At 36.7% G+C, this 17343-nt stretch overlaps 2 protein-coding genes across 2 annotated transcripts; both read left to right on the top strand.

Annotated features, from left to right (window-relative positions):
- The first annotated feature begins 3541 nt into the window (after nt 1–3541).
- On the top strand, nt 3542–6557 carry LOC119988271 (plant UBX domain-containing protein 4-like). The gene is made up of 4 exons (XM_038833243.1): nt 3542–3766; nt 5258–5549; nt 5652–5747; nt 6008–6557. The coding sequence occupies exons 1-4, from the start codon at nt 3618–3620 to the stop codon at nt 6386–6388; spliced, it is 918 nt and encodes a 305-aa protein (XP_038689171.1). The 5' UTR covers nt 3542–3617; the 3' UTR covers nt 6389–6557.
- Nucleotides 6558–12639: 6082 nt separating this feature from the next.
- On the top strand, nt 12640–16163 carry LOC119989870 (homeobox protein SHOOT MERISTEMLESS-like). The gene is made up of 4 exons (XM_038835609.1): nt 12640–12973; nt 13423–13672; nt 15471–15715; nt 15814–16163. The coding sequence occupies exons 1-4, from the start codon at nt 12719–12721 to the stop codon at nt 16021–16023; spliced, it is 960 nt and encodes a 319-aa protein (XP_038691537.1). The 5' UTR covers nt 12640–12718; the 3' UTR covers nt 16024–16163.
- The last annotated feature ends 1180 nt before the right edge of the window (nt 16164–17343 follow it).

Genomic DNA, 17343 nt, shown 5'->3' on the forward strand with positions numbered 1-17343 from the left:
AAATTAAAAATATATATTATTATAATTATTAATATATATTTATAATTATAAATCTAATTTATTAAGTCTAAATATATATTAGTTTTGGTTTATTAGTAATATTCATGTGGGTCCCATCATATTTTTTTATTTAAAAAGGGAAAGTTTAACTTTAAAATACGTGGAGCCCGCATAAAAAAATTGAAAAAAAAAATTGAGAACGGTTACCACCCTCACAAGCTCCATTTTGGAGCTTGTGATTTGAGAGCGGTATTAGGAAATCATGCTGTTTGGCACAGCGGTGCCGTAAAGCGGGACCGGTCCCGTTTTACGGCACCGCTGTGCCAAACAGGCACACTGTCTGGAAGAGATATCTGTCAACAAGCAGAGCGATCATGGGCAGCAAAGGTAATTAACTTACTCATTCAATCTATGTATGCTTGTAGATTTGGCTGTGGTAGTTAATTCGAGGACAAGCAAATCAAAATGGAGAACAAGGGTCTCTTCCTCCTCTGCAATAATACATCGAAAGGCTCCACTGGATTGAGGAAGAGAGAATACTGGAACCTCAATCTAGCACAAGAAAGGCTCCCCTGGATTTAGCATGATTAAACTTTTTTACAGGGATATTAATTATTATGTACAGATTTTCTTATTTTCCAGTGCATTTTACCTAGACTTGGAGCTAGAGTGATATAACATGCATAATCCTATACAGTTCCTATACAATATACAGCTTAAGTGGATATATTTGATGAGGTTTTGACATTTTTCATTCTACGCATTTTAATTATGAAGTTGAAAAGGAAAATTTTTTAATTATGATTAATTAACTCAAAACGGTGCGGATCAAGCACTTAAACCAGTGCGCATCGTGAGTTCGGAAAGCGCTTCTTCCACATACAGAGTGCAGAGGCTCTGCTTCTCGTATTATAAAAACACCAGGTAGCATTCACACGATCACCTGATAATAGAACTACCTTCGGTGTATTCTTGTTCTTTAATGAGGGTTTTCGTTCTCTTTTCTCTGATGAAACAGTACCGCATTCTTCGTGGCATCCCTGTTCTTTTCTTCTTCTTGCAATTCTTGAATCCTAATTTTCACCGTACACTCTATTAGTTTCTTTCTACTGTGATTTCTTTGGTTCTTGTTCTTATTCTTCTCTTATGGTTTCCCAAAAACATTGAATTGACTAAAAAATGGATAAATTCTCTAGTTCCAAAAACCCATTTCGTCCTCCTCCTCCTCCCCTGTCATGGCCTCTGTTTCCCTGTGCTTTCACTGATAACCTTATGGAATGTGTTCACGGGAGCATCGAGCGTGTACCTCCAGCAGTATTACCTTCATCTGAAGATTCTTTTATGGCTTTACTGCTTATGTGTTGTGAAGAGTATGTGAGAGTAAGAATCTCTTCAAATTTGGCAGAGCCAGTTGAGCATGATACTTCAATGTCAGACGAAATGGATGAATTACTGATTGAGATTGATAAATTTCGAATGGGAAACTCCGAAGAAGATGATAAATTTAGAATGGGAAATTCCAAAGAGGATGACTTCACCAGAAACTATAAGAAAGATGGTTCTTTGAACAACAATCCTTCAAGAAAGCTACAGAAATTAATGGAGTTCAATAGAGGTATGAAATTCTTCAATTTGCATCATCTTTCAACTTTTCCAGAGGATCTTGAGTAGCTTTGAGGGAGTCTTGGACAAAGAGCACTTGAAGACTAAGATTGCCAAGATAAGTCTGAATTCAAAGTCATTGATGCTGTATATTGGCTCTTGTACTTCATACAAAAGGTGTTTGTTTGGAGTAAATGTTTGATTTTTAGGTTTTTTGGAGTCAGTTGTGGTTATCTGATACTGGTGGCATTGTCTTTTTTTGCTTCAATGATGAATTTCTCTTTGTTTTCAATAAAATTTCGATCTTTCTGTTGACACCCTTGAATTAAACTGTTATATGTGTCTTAATTTCCAGGTAACATCAACGCACTAGAATATAAGTCTTGGACAGTTAGGATATGCAGTATTTTGTGAACTGCTGCTAAATTAGACTTAAGCTAAGATGGTCATTGGACAAATAAGACCCATCTCATATTTTCACTTGAGCTATTGAACTTTATCTAGCCTCAAGGAGCACATATATGATTTCTACAATGGGTGCTTGCTGCCAGGTAAAAATAGGGACTTCTCAATTGTCTATTCGATTGGCATTTTCAGTGCACACCACCTGTTTGTAAAAATGTGTAGCTGAGATACGATCTCATCTACTTAATTGCATTATAAGAGCATCCACATCAGATTACCTAAACATGAATCTGTCTGTAAAATAGGGAAAGATTATAGAGATTTTGTCAAAATAGAGCTCTGCATCAGATTACCTAGAGGTTCCCTATTTTACAGAATATGAACAGTAGTTCCCTACATCTAGAGAACCACTATTCACTTCCCTAAACATAAAATAACATTTTTTACTACTTTACTCTCTCCTCTCTCCTCTCTCCTCATTTTTTCCCTCCTCTCTCTCTTCACTCCTCTCTTTCTCACTCCTCTCTCTCTCCTCACTCTTTCTCTCTCCTCACTCTCTCCTCACTTTTTCGCTCTCTCCTCACTCCTTTCTTTCCCTCTCTTCTTTCTCTCTCATCTATTTCTCTCTCCTCTCCTCACATTTTGACTCCTTTCTCTCTCTTCTTTCTCTCTCCTCACTTTCTCTCTCCTCACTTTCTCTCTCCTCTTTCTCTCTCCTCTTTCTCACTCCTCACTCTCTCCTCTCTCTCTCCTCACTCCTTTCTTTCTCTCTCTTCTTTCTCTCTCATCACTCATCTCTTTCTCTCTCCTCTCCTCACTTTTTCACTCCTTTCTCTCTCCTCTATCTCTCCTCACTTTTTCTCTCTCTTCTTTCTCTCTCCTCAATTTTTTTCTCTAATTTTTAATAACATTAATTTATTATTTTAATTAATATATTGTTTTAAATGTAATTAATTTATTATTTTAAATAGAAGTAATTTATATGAATAGAATAAATAAAGGAAAGAGAAATAAATATTATTTTAATGCAATAGAGAATATGATAGGTAATCTGATGCAGTGTTGATTGGATAGGGAATCTGTAAAATAGGGGAAAGTGGCATTTTATCTGTATTTTAGGGAATCTGTTAAGAGAAACTGATGCAGATGCTCTAAGTAGGGCACTAATCGTCGTGCTATATAAGGATAATACCAATAATATGTTCAACAATCTTCCTCGAGAGTTGATGTTGGACATACTCTGCCGTCTACCAGTAAAGACCCTAATCCGCTGCAAGAGCTTGAAGAAATCATGGCGTTCTCTGGTGGAGAATTCATGTTTAATAGAATACGAGTCACTGCTTCTCCAAGGGTCGTGGTAAGAAGACGTTGTACTCGGGCAAAAGTAAAACTGGTCACGGTTCAATTTCCGACCCTAATTTGCCCACAAAAAAGGAATATCATAATAATAATTCGAATAAAATTCGTCCACGCGCTTCCGAAGAGAGTGAGGTGGTATTATATCCGACGTAACTAGAAAGCGAATAAAATTACGAATCGCCCAAGCTGAGAATCGTGTCTCCCTCTCTTGTCTCTCTGTTCCTTTCATTTCAATCTCAGGAGATCAATCGATGGCATCACGGGACAAGAAACCTGCGAAGCCTTCAAGCAGCAGAGACAGTCGAATCCGCACGCTTTCCGATCTCAACCGCCCCACAGCTCCGGATTCTGACAGCGACGACGATGCGCCTCAGGAGTACTACACTGGTGGCGAGAAGAGGTCCACTCTCTTAAACCCTAGATTTTTTTCCCTGTATTGAGATTTTGAGGGTCTTTTCTCATTTTACTTCGATTTTTATTCATTGAATTGTTAAATTTAATTCGGTGCTGAATTCGATTGGGAGATCAGCGTGTTCGTATGATGACTTTTTTAGCAAATTAGTTTTCTTTGGCTGTCATGGCTTTGCAGAGAGATAGAAGGGAAACAAAAGATTGGATCTTTTTTTGTGTTAAGTAATGGTTTGATTATTGATGTTAAACATATTCCGTTTCAATCCAATTAAGTGACTAATTAGTTGAAATGGTCGATGTTCAATTAAATTTGAAACATCTAATGCCCAACAAATGTAAGAAACATAACCAGCTTTTTTGGAAAATTTCAAGAACTCATTTGTATTTCTTTAAGTAGAGGCACTTCTAATTAGCGTGGAAACTTGTGATTTAGTTTTTTTAGTACTAGTTGTTCATAAATTGCTAAAATGCCTATACCACAGAGAAGCTTAAGTTAGGTTATAAGAAAACTTTGAGATGGATGTTTGAGTGTCCTTTGTGTGTGGTATGTTGTGCAGAGTGTTGTAGATGGGAGTGTGTTTTTGGATGTTATTGATTTATTTCCTTGTAGTTGATTGTATTGGGGCTCGACTCCCTTGTTGCCTTTATCAATGAATTACCTTTCACTAAAAAGAAACTTTAAGATGTTAACTGGGAAGAACGTCGAGAATCTCTTATTGCATGTCTCTGTAGTCTGTAGATGAAGAGTGAGCAAATTCTGTGCTCCCACATAGGATCTGTCTAATGTAGGCTTTCTACCGAGTAGCTATTATTTTGATAACTTCCGATGAAAGTCTTCTACGGAGTAGTTACTGTATTTCCAATATTGATAAAACCGTCATGCTCTATCTTCCAGTAAATTTCAGCTGCAGTAAGTGCTTTGCTTAAATAAATTTCTGCTTAGTGGAGGCAGGCTTTCTTGCTACTGCAGCAAGGGCTTGATTAGAAAATTAATATAGGTTTGCACAGCATTGCATGTGATTAGATGTAGGAAAAAAAGCTTATTTGCATTCATGTATGAACTATGATCCCCTTGCCAATGGTCTTTGCCATTTTCGAATTTATAAATAAAAAAAAGCAAATAACTCCCGTAGACAAAGCTTAGGTAGTGGAGGTGGGGTTGGGGAAGGGCAATAGATATGAAGTTTTACCCATGTAATTCGGAGAAGTGGTTTTCGGTACAACCTGTGACCTCTAGTTTGCTTTAGCATGACCTAACCATTAGCCAAGGGTCCACCGTAATTTATAAATACATAAAAAGTAAAGCATAAAATCTTTTGGGGTAGGACTTCTTGAGTTAGGTGCTGATTACTGTGTTTATGCATGCATTATTAATCAAGCTAGACAGCTTGGAGCTTAGAGGAATTCCTCATTACAGTAGTTACTACGTTGCGTGGAATTTGTAATGGATGTCTAATATGTTTTTTAATAATTTTTGCAGTGGCATGCTAGTCCAAGATCCTTCAAAAGGTAGCAATAATGATGTTGATGCCATTTTTAATCAAGCTAGACAGCTTGGAGCTGTAGAGGGACCCATTGATCAGTTGAATCCATCGTCAAGCTCTAGAAGCTTTGCCGGAACTGGTCAAAGACTCTCAGGCGATGCTGTGCCACCTGCTCCTCAGCAGCCTGAGGCTGTTGTTCACAACATTGTTTTCTGGAGCAATGGTTTCACAGTAAATGATGGTCCTTTGAGGAGGTTGGATGATCCTGAAAATGCATCTTTCTTAGAGGTAATACCATAATAGAACTTAAGGTGTACTTGTCCTGCTTATCTGATAATTCTACACTAATCGTAAAAATGCAATTATGATTTTGTGACATTTATGTTGCAGAGCATCAGGAAGTCTGAGTGTCCAAAAGAGCTTGAACCTGCTGACAGAAGGTCCTCAGTTCATGTCAATTTGATTAGGAGGGAAGAGAAGTGTCCAGTGAGTCTTCCTCTCTCATTTTAGTGTATAACCAGTTGCATTGCTTTCCACCAACATTTTGTAAATACCATGGTCAAAACTTATTTTTTGAATTTTTATGGATACTTGGCCAAGGCCTCCTGTATTATAGTTTATTATTATTTCTTAACCAGAAGCATGTATTTTCTTTCTAATATCCATCCAAAACCCTTTGGCCACTTCTGATGGTATAATTGACTGTTTGAGCTTGTTTTCCATGACTGACTTCTCATACTTGACAGGAACCAGAGAAATGCCATGTTCCATTTCAGGGAGTGGGAAGAACTCTTGGTAGCAGCAGTACTCAACCAGCCCCTGAACCAACTGCTACTTCAGCTTCTTTAAATTCTGCTCACATCCCTTCCACGGGCCTCGCTATCGATGAAGCATTGCCATTAACTTCAGTTCAGCTTAGGTTGGCTGATGGTTCACGCCTGATAGCTCGCTTCAATTACCACCACACAATCAACGACATTCGTGCATTCATTGACGCATCCAGGCCAGGGGGTGCTCGGAATTATCAGCTGCAGCTGGTCGGATTCCCTCCTAAAGTTCTTAACGATCCTACCCAGACCATAGAGCAGGCCGGCCTTGCCAATTCTGTAGTCATTCAGAAATTCTAGCCTAAGTCGCATGATGTTTGTCCACCCTTTTAAGTCGTTTCTCAGTTGCTTATTGTAATAAGTACCAATCCCATCAACTTAGAACTTCAAATGTTTATTTTTTATACACATGAAAGGAGGCGGCTTGTCAAGCTTGTTTTGTGCTAGTTTGTTGACTCTAGTTGTTGAACTTTTTTCTCCCTTTTTTTTTTTGAAAGGGCGACAGCCCCAGAAATTCGTATTACAAGAAGACCACTTAAACCCAGCGCAACAAATGAAGCCTGGGAATTACAAAATATGTTGTCAACATCCAGGTAGAAGTGATAGAGATTCTAGTTAAAAGCATCTCAGTAGTGGATGTGTCACTCTTTGGTTCAATCACAAGGTTTTGTGAGTTTTTACATTTACATCAATCAAAAGACAAGATCTACTATTGGGATAATTGGGTGTTTTTTATTGAGATCTCTAATATTTTTGAAATCCAAGTGTATTTTTGTATTTCTTGATCTGCCCCTCTATTTTTGAGATGACCACTTATATTTTCTTACTGTACTTGACACATGTATTAGTCTATTAGAGCATCCACAATGAATTAATTTTAAAGTGTTTGAGATGATACTTTCTTGATAAATTAAGCGCTAGATATTCACAATGGATACTTGAGATGATATTTTCTTGATAAGTTAAACCATATGGATTGTGGGCTAGAACAGGAGGAGGAAAAAGTCATAATAGTTGTCATATTCATTGATTAAAGCAGATTTTCAGAAAGTAATAATAATAATAACACATTTTGAACTTTAAAGTTGAAGGTACAGTCCAAATAAGTCATTAAAAGAATGGATGCGTTTGCATTTAGGTCACGAACCCGAAGAGATTTGCTATTGAGTCACCAAGTGTTCTAAATGTTTTTGGGTTGGTGACTCAATTACAAACATCCCCATTTTTTAGTGATCTATTTGAATGGCGAATCAATTCAAAGTGGAAGTCATCTTCTTCTTTCTTTTTTGAGTGTTTTTTTTTTATGATTGAATTGGTCAAAAACTATTTAAACAAATGAAGGTAAAAAATAAATAAAGTTGGATTAATAATTCTTTTGGGACCAAAACGAATTACATAAAACCAAAAAAGGTATAATTTTGAAATCAAGGTAATAAATAAATTCAACTTGTTGGCGTGGTGGAGAAAGGTAGGAAGTGATGTCCTTTCGTAAAAGGCACTGGCCATGCATGTCTCTTAACCAAGCAATTTAATTATCATGTCATATATATGTGATATTTGTTGAACTTACCCCAATTTACTTCATCTGAATCACCGGATTAGATGAAGAGTTGTACGTGCCAAGAGATCCTCAAATTCGTTCAGGCCTCGAATATGGTACTAGATTATATCTAAATGTATTCACAGCACAAGAACTCTCAAATAAGAGAGAGAACAAGACTCTTATAATAATACTACAATTAGTTATATGGTTAATTGAAATCTCCTAATAAACCAGAGTTATGATTTATCATATACACAAATTTATTTGTGGTTTTTGTTGTAAATCCCTATACCCCACCAACAAATTAGATTGTCCATTTTGGGTTATCCGGTTCATGAGAATACATCGGGCTCTTAATTGGTTATTCGGTTATCATTGATACATCGACCCCGCACGACTTTGTTTACCCTAACTAGCAAGTGAGTTAAGGCCCAACTCAATGACTCATTTAATTAAAAAAAATGTCTAATTGATGTTGAAGGGTGGGCTTAACCCTTATTATGGGGAATATTTTCACATCTTTTACCAATGTAGGACTTCTTACGGTTTTTAAGTATATGAGTTTATTTGATCATATTTTGAAATAGTTATCATGATTAACAGATTGACAGATTCTAACAATATAAGTTAGACATGAATGTGAAGCCAAAGGGTACAAAAACTTGACAGTACATGAATTTACACCAATAATTGAACGGCAATTATAATTACAAAACACATAAATTTAACGATGATGAGCGTTATATACACCTCATGATTTACTAAACTTACCTCAAAATATCGCTAAAAAATGTCAATCTTATGACCCCCATTGTCCCTACCACATAAGCCCTAAGTCCTTCATCTTTCTCCTTCCTTCTTCTATTCTGTTCTCTGTTCCGGTTCATCTATCAAAATTAAACCCACCCAATCCTCTATTCATCTTTGATGGAGGCGTGAACGACAGAGAAGGAGACACCTGCGACGGTCACTTCTTCGACGGTGATCCAAGAGAAGCCTGTTGTTGTCTAGATCGAGGAGAAGCTAGTTTGATTTATTTGTTTCTAGTGAGAATGGAGGCGCTGTGCAAGAAAATCTTCCTAACACGTTTAACACAAGCGATAAACTGTCAAAAAGAATTCAAGACTTTCAGTACTAATTGCTCTCATAAAAGATAACAAGAAGTCAAAGATTAGGAAACCTAAAGTGAAAAGCTTTTTACTACCTTTCGTAGGATTTGAGGTGAATTTGTGCCACTAGAGGGAAAACAACTTTCGTGAAATCTTTTGGAGTTTAGTTCAAGAAGTGGGAACCATACCGTCAGAGCGCCAAATACACGATTTGGTAAGCATGGGCTTCTGATGGTGTACTTAGTTAATTTAGAGTGCATATAATATTCATCGAATTTAACCCCCAAGGGCTGACCAGATGATCCCGCTACCCATTGGTTTACCATGCAAGTGAGAATGACTCGGTAGCATAAGCGATTTTTGTAATCAAAGCAAGTGAGAATTGGATTTAAAACAATTAATTAAAAACATATAGTCTCTAATCCTTCTCGGTGGCTACTCGGTTCTCATACTCAAGGTAACATTGCAAACACACACAACCATACACAATGCATTGTATGATACTATCAATCATGTATATGCAAAGAGAATTGAGATATAAGACTTCAATTCATACATGTAGTTCATCGGGTCTCTTAATTTACGATGAACGCAAAAGGATAAACACCTAATATTATGGATTAATGTTCCCCCTTGGGGCTCGGCTTGGCTAACACCCTAGTTTCACACTCAAAGATTAATTAACCATAACTCTTCCATGCACATTCCTAAATTAACCCAAAACCCTATCATCAATACACATAATTAATAGCTATGCAATGGAAAACTCGATTAATTAAGGAAATCATGTAATGGGTTTAACATTTCTCAATCGAACACATTAGATGCAATCCCTAGACTAGACAATCCAAGAATACAATCAAATATGTCATTCTCATATACCCAATCACAAAACTATCACGGAATTAAAAGAGATGGATCGAAGCTACGACTCTTTGAATATAGCTTGAGTAATCGAAACTTTACACCCACCGTTCGGGACTAGAAACTAGAAAGAGAACTTAGCCACTCATTATAATAAGAATAAACATCAATTTTATAGAGAAAAACCAAGGTTTACAATCAAGATCACAAGAACTAAGCAAAACCCTAGAGAGAGAAAAATTATGGTGGCTAGATGTTCAAGAGTGAATGAATGAGAAAGAAAACCCAAATCTTAGGGTTTTCCCCTTTTTTTACAAGTATAATTAACTATTTATCCTTACAAAGCTTTCTCTCATTGGTTACATTTGAGAAATACCCAAAAACCCAACTCAATTAATCATTCTCGGAATGCAGAAATCGGGCAATTGTCCAGACAGTTGAGAAATCTGTGTGAACGATTAAACCTTCTGGTTCCAACTGTCTAGACAGATTATAAAGTGTTTGGACAGTTTGTGCAAATTTTCATTTTTGACTGTAGCTTTATGATTCTTTGACCTTTTTGCCCTTGGATTCAAATTTTCGAACATCCAATGAAGGTGTTCGGACAATTCTTCATCTCTGTGCACTTTTCTTCAGTCCCTAAAATTTCCAACCTTGTCGGTTTAGTCATATTTTATGCAAAACCAATGAAAGGTAACCATAAGAGTAAAATCAACTTATTTAAACACAAATACATTACTTAAGATACTACAATCCTCTAATTAGATGGTATTAGGACCTCAAAATAGAGGTCCGGTCAATATGATACTCTCTCTTCGTCTCTATATATATGTAGCTCTAATATAGGTCTTAACTATGACACCTTCCCTCTCATATATAGGCATTAAAGATTAATTAATAAACAAATGGTATTAAAGATTAATTAATAAACAAATGATATGGATGAGGAATATATGTATGGCCAGTGTAAAAGGTGACAACTTGCTTGCACATGTTGATTCTCATTGACATGGTTCCTCAACAGTAAATCTGTGGCTATCTTTAGTAGTGACTGTGAGCTACTGCTACTGCTACTTTTCAGTATGGAGAGAAAGATGGAAGAGACATTCCGACTGTCCCGTTTTAATTAAATAATTTATAGTTATATGATGGACTATAATATTAATCAAGATAGGCCAGCTTCTATTCTATACTTCTGGAACAAGTGATCACTTGTCCATGTCTCAATCCATCAAAACCTAAATAAACAAGTGAATACAAATTATTTTTTTAACCAAGAAGGATACTATATAAGATTACATTTTGGATATGAGTCTAAACTCGGGACATCGAATCTATATGCATTGAAGTTTTTCACTTTGACGTCAGGATAAGTTGGCCCAAGTGTATGATCGCAAAGGTATTGATATTTGCTCTTAGTGGGAATCGAACTCATGACCTTTCGAGTTCATACAATTTCATCTCAAAAAAATTTACCACTATACTATCACCGAAGTGGTTAAACAACAAGAAGATGATATGAAGAGTCGCTTGTTACAAACTAGCATTGTATGCTTAATTTGCTCTACATAAATGGCAACTTGTGCATATCAAATCGTGGGATATATTTCATTTAGAATGTGATTGGTAACTAAGCCAAATCTAATGGTAATTGGATGACCTTTTCAATTTCACAACAACTAAATTGTGGGTATTGTTAAAGAATGGTTATTGGTTAGACAAAATTAATAGATTTAGGTTTTTTCAAAGAAAATATTTCTTGTTTTTAAATGTCATAGTCTAGTTAATTCTTAAGATATCTGGAAAGGGTAAGACGATCTAAATGTTAGAGCTGTTCAAAAAAAAATTGTATCAAACCGAATTGACCTTTTGATCGGTTATTGTCAAATGTATGTTAGTGAGGATCGACAAAAAAACCGATCAATTCATCAATAAACGACCGAACGATTGAAAATTTATGTCAAAAAAATCGATCGAAACCGACCATGGACACCCCTACCAAACATGCTTTAGATAATTAATAATCAATATTTTTAAAATATAGAGAGATATTTAAGAGAATGTGGATTACGAGAGCCAGAGAGAAGAGAACAACATATATGTCTTAAATTACTGGTTGCTGCTACTCATATATTTGAAGAGAATGTTTAGGGTTATATCATTTCATGTGTGTGGATTAGTGAATTAGGGTTATAATTTAGGATTAAGGTTTGTGGGTGACCTAAATAACTAAATAAGTTATGAATATTGAATAGTTATTCTCTTTCAATTTAAATTCAGGAACAATGAGAGAGTGAGAGTTAGGGTGAGAGAGAGAAGTGGGAGGGAATATTAAATGAGTGGACAGATCGCTGTCAAGGCCCCAGTAGACTAGACTGAAAGTGCCACAGTACTACGACTACTATTACGCACATTTAGAGAGAGAAAAATAGAGAGAGAAAGGTTGTATGAAAGGATTCCGTGCTTTCATTTCTCAATTTAGCAGTGTAATGGCAGGACCAAGAAAAGAGGGAGAGAGTTGTCATCGGGAAGGTAAAAGTCCTTTCCTCTGTAATCTTCCCTCAAGACTCACGCAACAAATATCATCATCTACCAGACTACCAATATCACCGCATGCTCTCTCTCCCCCTTCTAAGAAAGACAAAGACAGAGAGAACTTAGAAGTGTAATGAATGCAGACCAGTGTTAATGATCAGAAAGTTTTTCGCACAGCACAACACCCATTTTAAAGGGAACCCTAGCCTGGTGAGCAGGGTCGTCAGCCAGTCTTTCGCAGACCAAAAAAAAAATAAAAAAATACTAAGAGAGTAAAACCCACAAAACCCCCCAAATCCATCTGACTACAATCTTCACTACTACCATGATACTATCACTATTTATTATTTTAGGATTTCCCGTAAAAAGCCTGATCCTTGTAGCATAAATATCGGGAGAGCAATCACTGGTGTTTATTTATTTACATCTTTATTCATCGCAAAATCGGTTGATTGTGTATAAGAGAGAGAATTAGAGTAAGAAACGCAAACATAAGCACAAGGATGAGAGAGAAGATAGTGTAAGAGAGAGAGAGAGAGGAATACTGGAGTTGGAGGAGGAGGAGGGCTATCTCCATTCATGATGATTCCTCTCGTGACTACTTCACATCATAGCAATCATCATCAACAACAGCAACAGCATCAACATCAACAATATCCAGACTCAAATACCCTATTCTTCCCTCTCCCTTTCACCAACAATAATCAACAGATCAGTTACTTCATGGAGAACAACGACATCATCAACAGTGACACTGATTCTTCTGTGAAGGCTAAGATTATGGCTCATCCCCACTACCACCGCCTCTTGAACGCATATATCAATTGTCAAAAGGTGATTAATTGCAACCCTAAAACCCTAATTACTCTATAATTCTTGCTTCTTCTGTTGTGAGTTTTGTTTGAAAGTTCCGGATCTGAGAAGTGCTAGTGTTTAAGTTAAGACCTTTTGAACTTCTTCATCACTTTTAGTAAAGGATGGTGAGAGAGTTTTTTAGATGAGTAGAATGATGTAAATGCCCGCTTCAACTCCCATATCCAGCAGTTTCGGCCTTATTTCTTTGACGAAGGTTCTTCCCGCACGTACTTTGTCCTGTCTAGACTTTTGGTTTTGGAGTCTCTCCACTTTGGTTTGTGTAATCCAATTAGAAAGTGAGGGAAGGGGAGTCAAAACCCTTATGTGAGTGATGGAGACGTGAGCCTATCAATTACTTGCTTTTTCTTCACGCCATGTATTTTGTGATGATCAATCAACAAATACTTGTTTCCTTTTGGACTTATTAGGTTGGAGCACCACCTGAAGTAGTGGCAAGATTGGAAGAGGCATGTGCATCTGCGGCGGCAATAGATCCGGCGGTTATGGGATGTATCGGTGAAGATCCGGCTCTTGATCAGTTCATGGAGGCATATTGTGAGATGCTGACCAAGTATGAGCAAGAACTCACTAAACCCTTCATGGAAGCCATGCTTTTCCTTCAAAGCGTTGAGTGCCAATTTAAAGGTCTCTCAGTTTCCTCTTCTACTTCTGGCGCTGGTAAATACCCCCCTCTCCTCTCTCTAGGTCTAGAAGATGTGTGTATTGGGCTTTGAGGATTGATTTGTTTTTTCTTTTGCAATAAAATAATCAGTCATGCATTTGTGTGTTTCCAAGAATACATTTTTACAATTTATTAAGAATATAGAAGATCTTGTGTTCCCAAGGTGGATGCATGTTTGATTCATTAGTGTTTTTGTTTTCTCCTTATTTTAATGGCTTGTTTATATATATCTTCCTCATCTTTTCTCTTCTTGCTAGTTCTTTTTCATATTATATTGATGTACTTGGAACTGTTTTTGTGTCCTAGGGTTAGGGATAGTTGTGCTTGCTACATATTTGATTGATAGGTCATGGCTCTTTGCTTTTATTTTTTTATTCTCTTCTTGGGTATGCTACCGAGCTTTCTTGCTTTCTTGTGAAATTCTTTGTCTTTTAGGATGTGGATACTTTGCCTTTCCAAGGCTACATATAGCATCCTTTAGATTACCATGTCTTGAAGGGAAGTAACATTTGATATGTAGAAAGCCTTCTGGAGATTGAAATGCTTGAAGTCTTGCTTATAAATTTGTTGTCAAGAGTGTAATTGTCACATTAATTTGTTGCTTAATTAAGAGAGACCAAACTCTTTGTGTTAGGGTTTTCTAATGGATTGAGTACCGACATTGTGGAGAGCGGGCATTGTAATGATCAATGTTCTAGGATATACTATATATGAAGCATTCTATTGTGCCTCACAAATGATGTTGATTGTTTCAATTCTTTACTGGTTGGAAAAATTTGTTGGATTTTGATTACTTCAGGATCTTTTACGAACTTTGGTGATTAATCTTAGCTCTGTAAAAGCTGGGATTCTAGTGCATGAAAGTTTACCCATGCAATTTGATTGTGATATTACTTTCCAGCTGAGGGTATGAAGAGTTCTAAATCATCCTATAATGTTTATTAGCCAGATGAGTGAATGTAAAATCAATGTTCTTCATGTATTGTCTCCTGTGATTAAGCTCCTTGATTCCAATATTGTTTACTGTCTCTATTGAAAGAAATTTGCTGAAAGTTTTCTGAATTTGGAATTTAGGGTTTTATTGAAGGTATAGCTGTTGAGTCTGAATATGGGGGAAATTAAAAGCATGTGGCCTCTTGCATTTCTGGTGTAGATGCATGATTTTGTTCTTACTTTAGTGCCAGTGAGTTTATAATACATACTATTGTTGTTGTGAAATGTTGCATCATTTCGACGCTTTAAGGAAGCAATATAGAGACAATGACATATAATTCATGTTATATATGATATTCAATTGCTTGAAGACTATTCCTTCAGGTTTATTTCGTTTATTTTGCTTTTGCTCATTTCCTTGCTGGTACATTCTGTCTTTTTGGTTAGTGAGGTACAATTTAGAATAGGTTTCTCTTCCTTGTGTGTGGTGGATCTCTGGTTGGACTTGCAAGTCTGGATGTAGTGCCCTAAAACCGATATTTCCTTTGCGTGCAGTAGTGCATGTAGTATATATATATTTACGAACAACATACTTCAGTATCAGAAATTTGTGTTGTCTATATGAATCCTTAACCAAGAGTATTAGAGTTTGCCTTGTTTCAATCGTTTCAAACGAGTCTCTTGGCCAAGTTTCATGCGATTCCGATAGCATGACTTTTCGATACTACTAGCCGGTTTGTCTTGTAATAAATTGCCACTAGTCCTACATCATTATGGCATTCTAATAAACTGTCGCAATGTTAGAACAACTTGATTTGTTCATGCAACACTGACATGCTTATCACCTTGTGCTTCTGTCAGCTTCTGGGGAAGCTCTTGAGAGGAATGGAACTTCCGAAGAAGAGGTCGATGTGAACAACAGCTTCACAGATGCCCAAGCAGACGATCATGAACTGAAAGGCCAGCTTTTGCGGAGGTACAGTGGATATTTAGGCAGTCTAAAGCAGGAGTTTACGAAGAAAAGGAAGAAAGGGAAGCTGCCCAAAGAAGCCAGGCAACAATTGCTGGATTGGTGGAGCAGACATGACAGATGGCCGTATCCATCCGTATGATCATATATATATATATATATATATACCCTTAATTTGTTGCTGATTGTGTTCTTATTTTTGTTAAATTGATTTCATGTGTTAATAATTAACAGGAGTCACAGAAGCTAGTCCTAGCGGAGTCGACGGGTCTGGATCAGAAGCAAATAAACAACTGGTTTATTAACCAAAGGAAACGTCACTGGAAGCCTTCGGAGGATATGCAGTATATGGTGATGGATGCAACCCATCCTTACTATAATTACATGGACAATGTTTTAGGCAACCCATTTTCCATGGACTTCTCTGCTTCCTCTCTACTTTGAACATCAATGTTTGTACTTCCTATATAAAGTATGTATGCTACTCTGCCTTTGTAGATCTCCGTATGTATTATTTGACGACTGTGTCTGTGTGGGATGTTGTCATTTATATTCAATTGTACCCAATGTCGAGGCTATGTCTATTTAATGTATGACCAGATTGATGAAGAAAATAGGTAATTGTTTCTTGTATGAGTTATCTATTTGGGAAATGTAATGTTATAGGTGAAGTATGGATAGATGACTAAAAGAGGAGTATTTGCATTTAGGTTATTAACTGGAAAACTTTCCAAATTCTGACAAATAGATCGTCTTGGTTTGATTCCGATCAATTTCATGGTGGATATGTTTGATTGGTCAAAATTTCACCTCAGTAAATAATTATGAGAGGTCTGCAATTTTATCGGAGTGATTTATTTATTGAAATTTGGAACATTGAGTGATCTAATTATATCTTTCAGTGACTTATTCTTAAATTATGAGGTCGGAAATTTCAACCGTGAAATTGATCATAATTGGATCGGAATGATATATTTTTTGAAATTTGAAACATTCAATTATCTAATTGCAAACACTCTTATCTTTTAGTGATCTATTTGTACTTTACGCTGTAATCTCATTATCATTATGTTCACTTTGTATATATTTCTGCCTGTCTGGTATTTGTGTTCTGAGCTAGTAGTTAGTGATCTTTTTCTTGCATGTATGCTCTTCAACAATCTTGCAACTTCAATTATAATGTTGGTGGTCATTGACTCATTGATATGGACAACTACAAGTAAAAAGGGTGGAAGACCTCCCTTACCGGAATCGAACCCGTGTCATCACTCTTAGCCCACTGGGCTAAATCTTCTTCAATCGATTGGGCTTGGCCCAATGGGCCAAGCTTAATAACGAAACTTACAATAAGAGACAGTGGTGTATACCGGGCTTTCAAACCCGACCTGACCTGGTGTTTATTGTATTGGCCCGAAATTATTTTTATCAGGCCGGATCTGCAATAAGAGTTAGAGGTATACACCGGGTTTTGAAACCCGACCCGACTTGCTCATCGGACTTGTCCAAAATTATTTTTCTGTCTGAATCGGACCCGGTCCAAAATAATAATCAATGCTATTTGCATGCCACAATATATTTGAGGGTAAAAAAAATGCGAAAAAAATGCGCATTTTGATTTTTGAGTATGTAACATTACACAATCCGAAAACCCTTAAGAGAGGGTTGTCGGTCGGACCATGAAACTCCTAAAAAGTACCGGATTGGCCGGTCTGACGAAGACCCCCAGAAAGAGGAGCGGCTCTTAGTCTTACAACTTACAAGAGA

This window comes from Tripterygium wilfordii, chromosome 21 (genome assembly GCF_013401445.1).
Source record: "Tripterygium wilfordii isolate XIE 37 chromosome 21, ASM1340144v1, whole genome shotgun sequence".
NCBI classification, from domain to species: domain Eukaryota; kingdom Viridiplantae; phylum Streptophyta; class Magnoliopsida; order Celastrales; family Celastraceae; genus Tripterygium; species Tripterygium wilfordii.

Excerpts from the sequence above, each read along its gene's own strand:
- LOC119988271 (XM_038833243.1), top strand. The coding sequence starts at position 3,618 with ATGGCATCACGGGACAAGAAACCTGCGAAGCCTTCAAGCAGCAGAGAC. Across the intron at positions 3,767-5,257 it reads TACACTGGTGGCGAGAAGAG|TGGCATGCTAGTCCAAGATC; the intron begins GTCCACTCTCTT and ends TAATTTTTGCAG. Across the intron at positions 5,748-6,007 it reads GGAGGGAAGAGAAGTGTCCA|GAACCAGAGAAATGCCATGT; the intron begins GTGAGTCTTCCT and ends CATACTTGACAG.
- LOC119989870 (XM_038835609.1), top strand. The coding sequence starts at position 12,719 with ATGATGATTCCTCTCGTGACTACTTCACATCATAGCAATCATCATCAA. Across the intron at positions 13,673-15,470 it reads CTCTTCTACTTCTGGCGCTG|CTTCTGGGGAAGCTCTTGAG; the intron begins GTAAATACCCCC and ends TGCTTCTGTCAG. Across the intron at positions 15,716-15,813 it reads ACAGATGGCCGTATCCATCC|GAGTCACAGAAGCTAGTCCT; the intron begins GTATGATCATAT and ends AATAATTAACAG.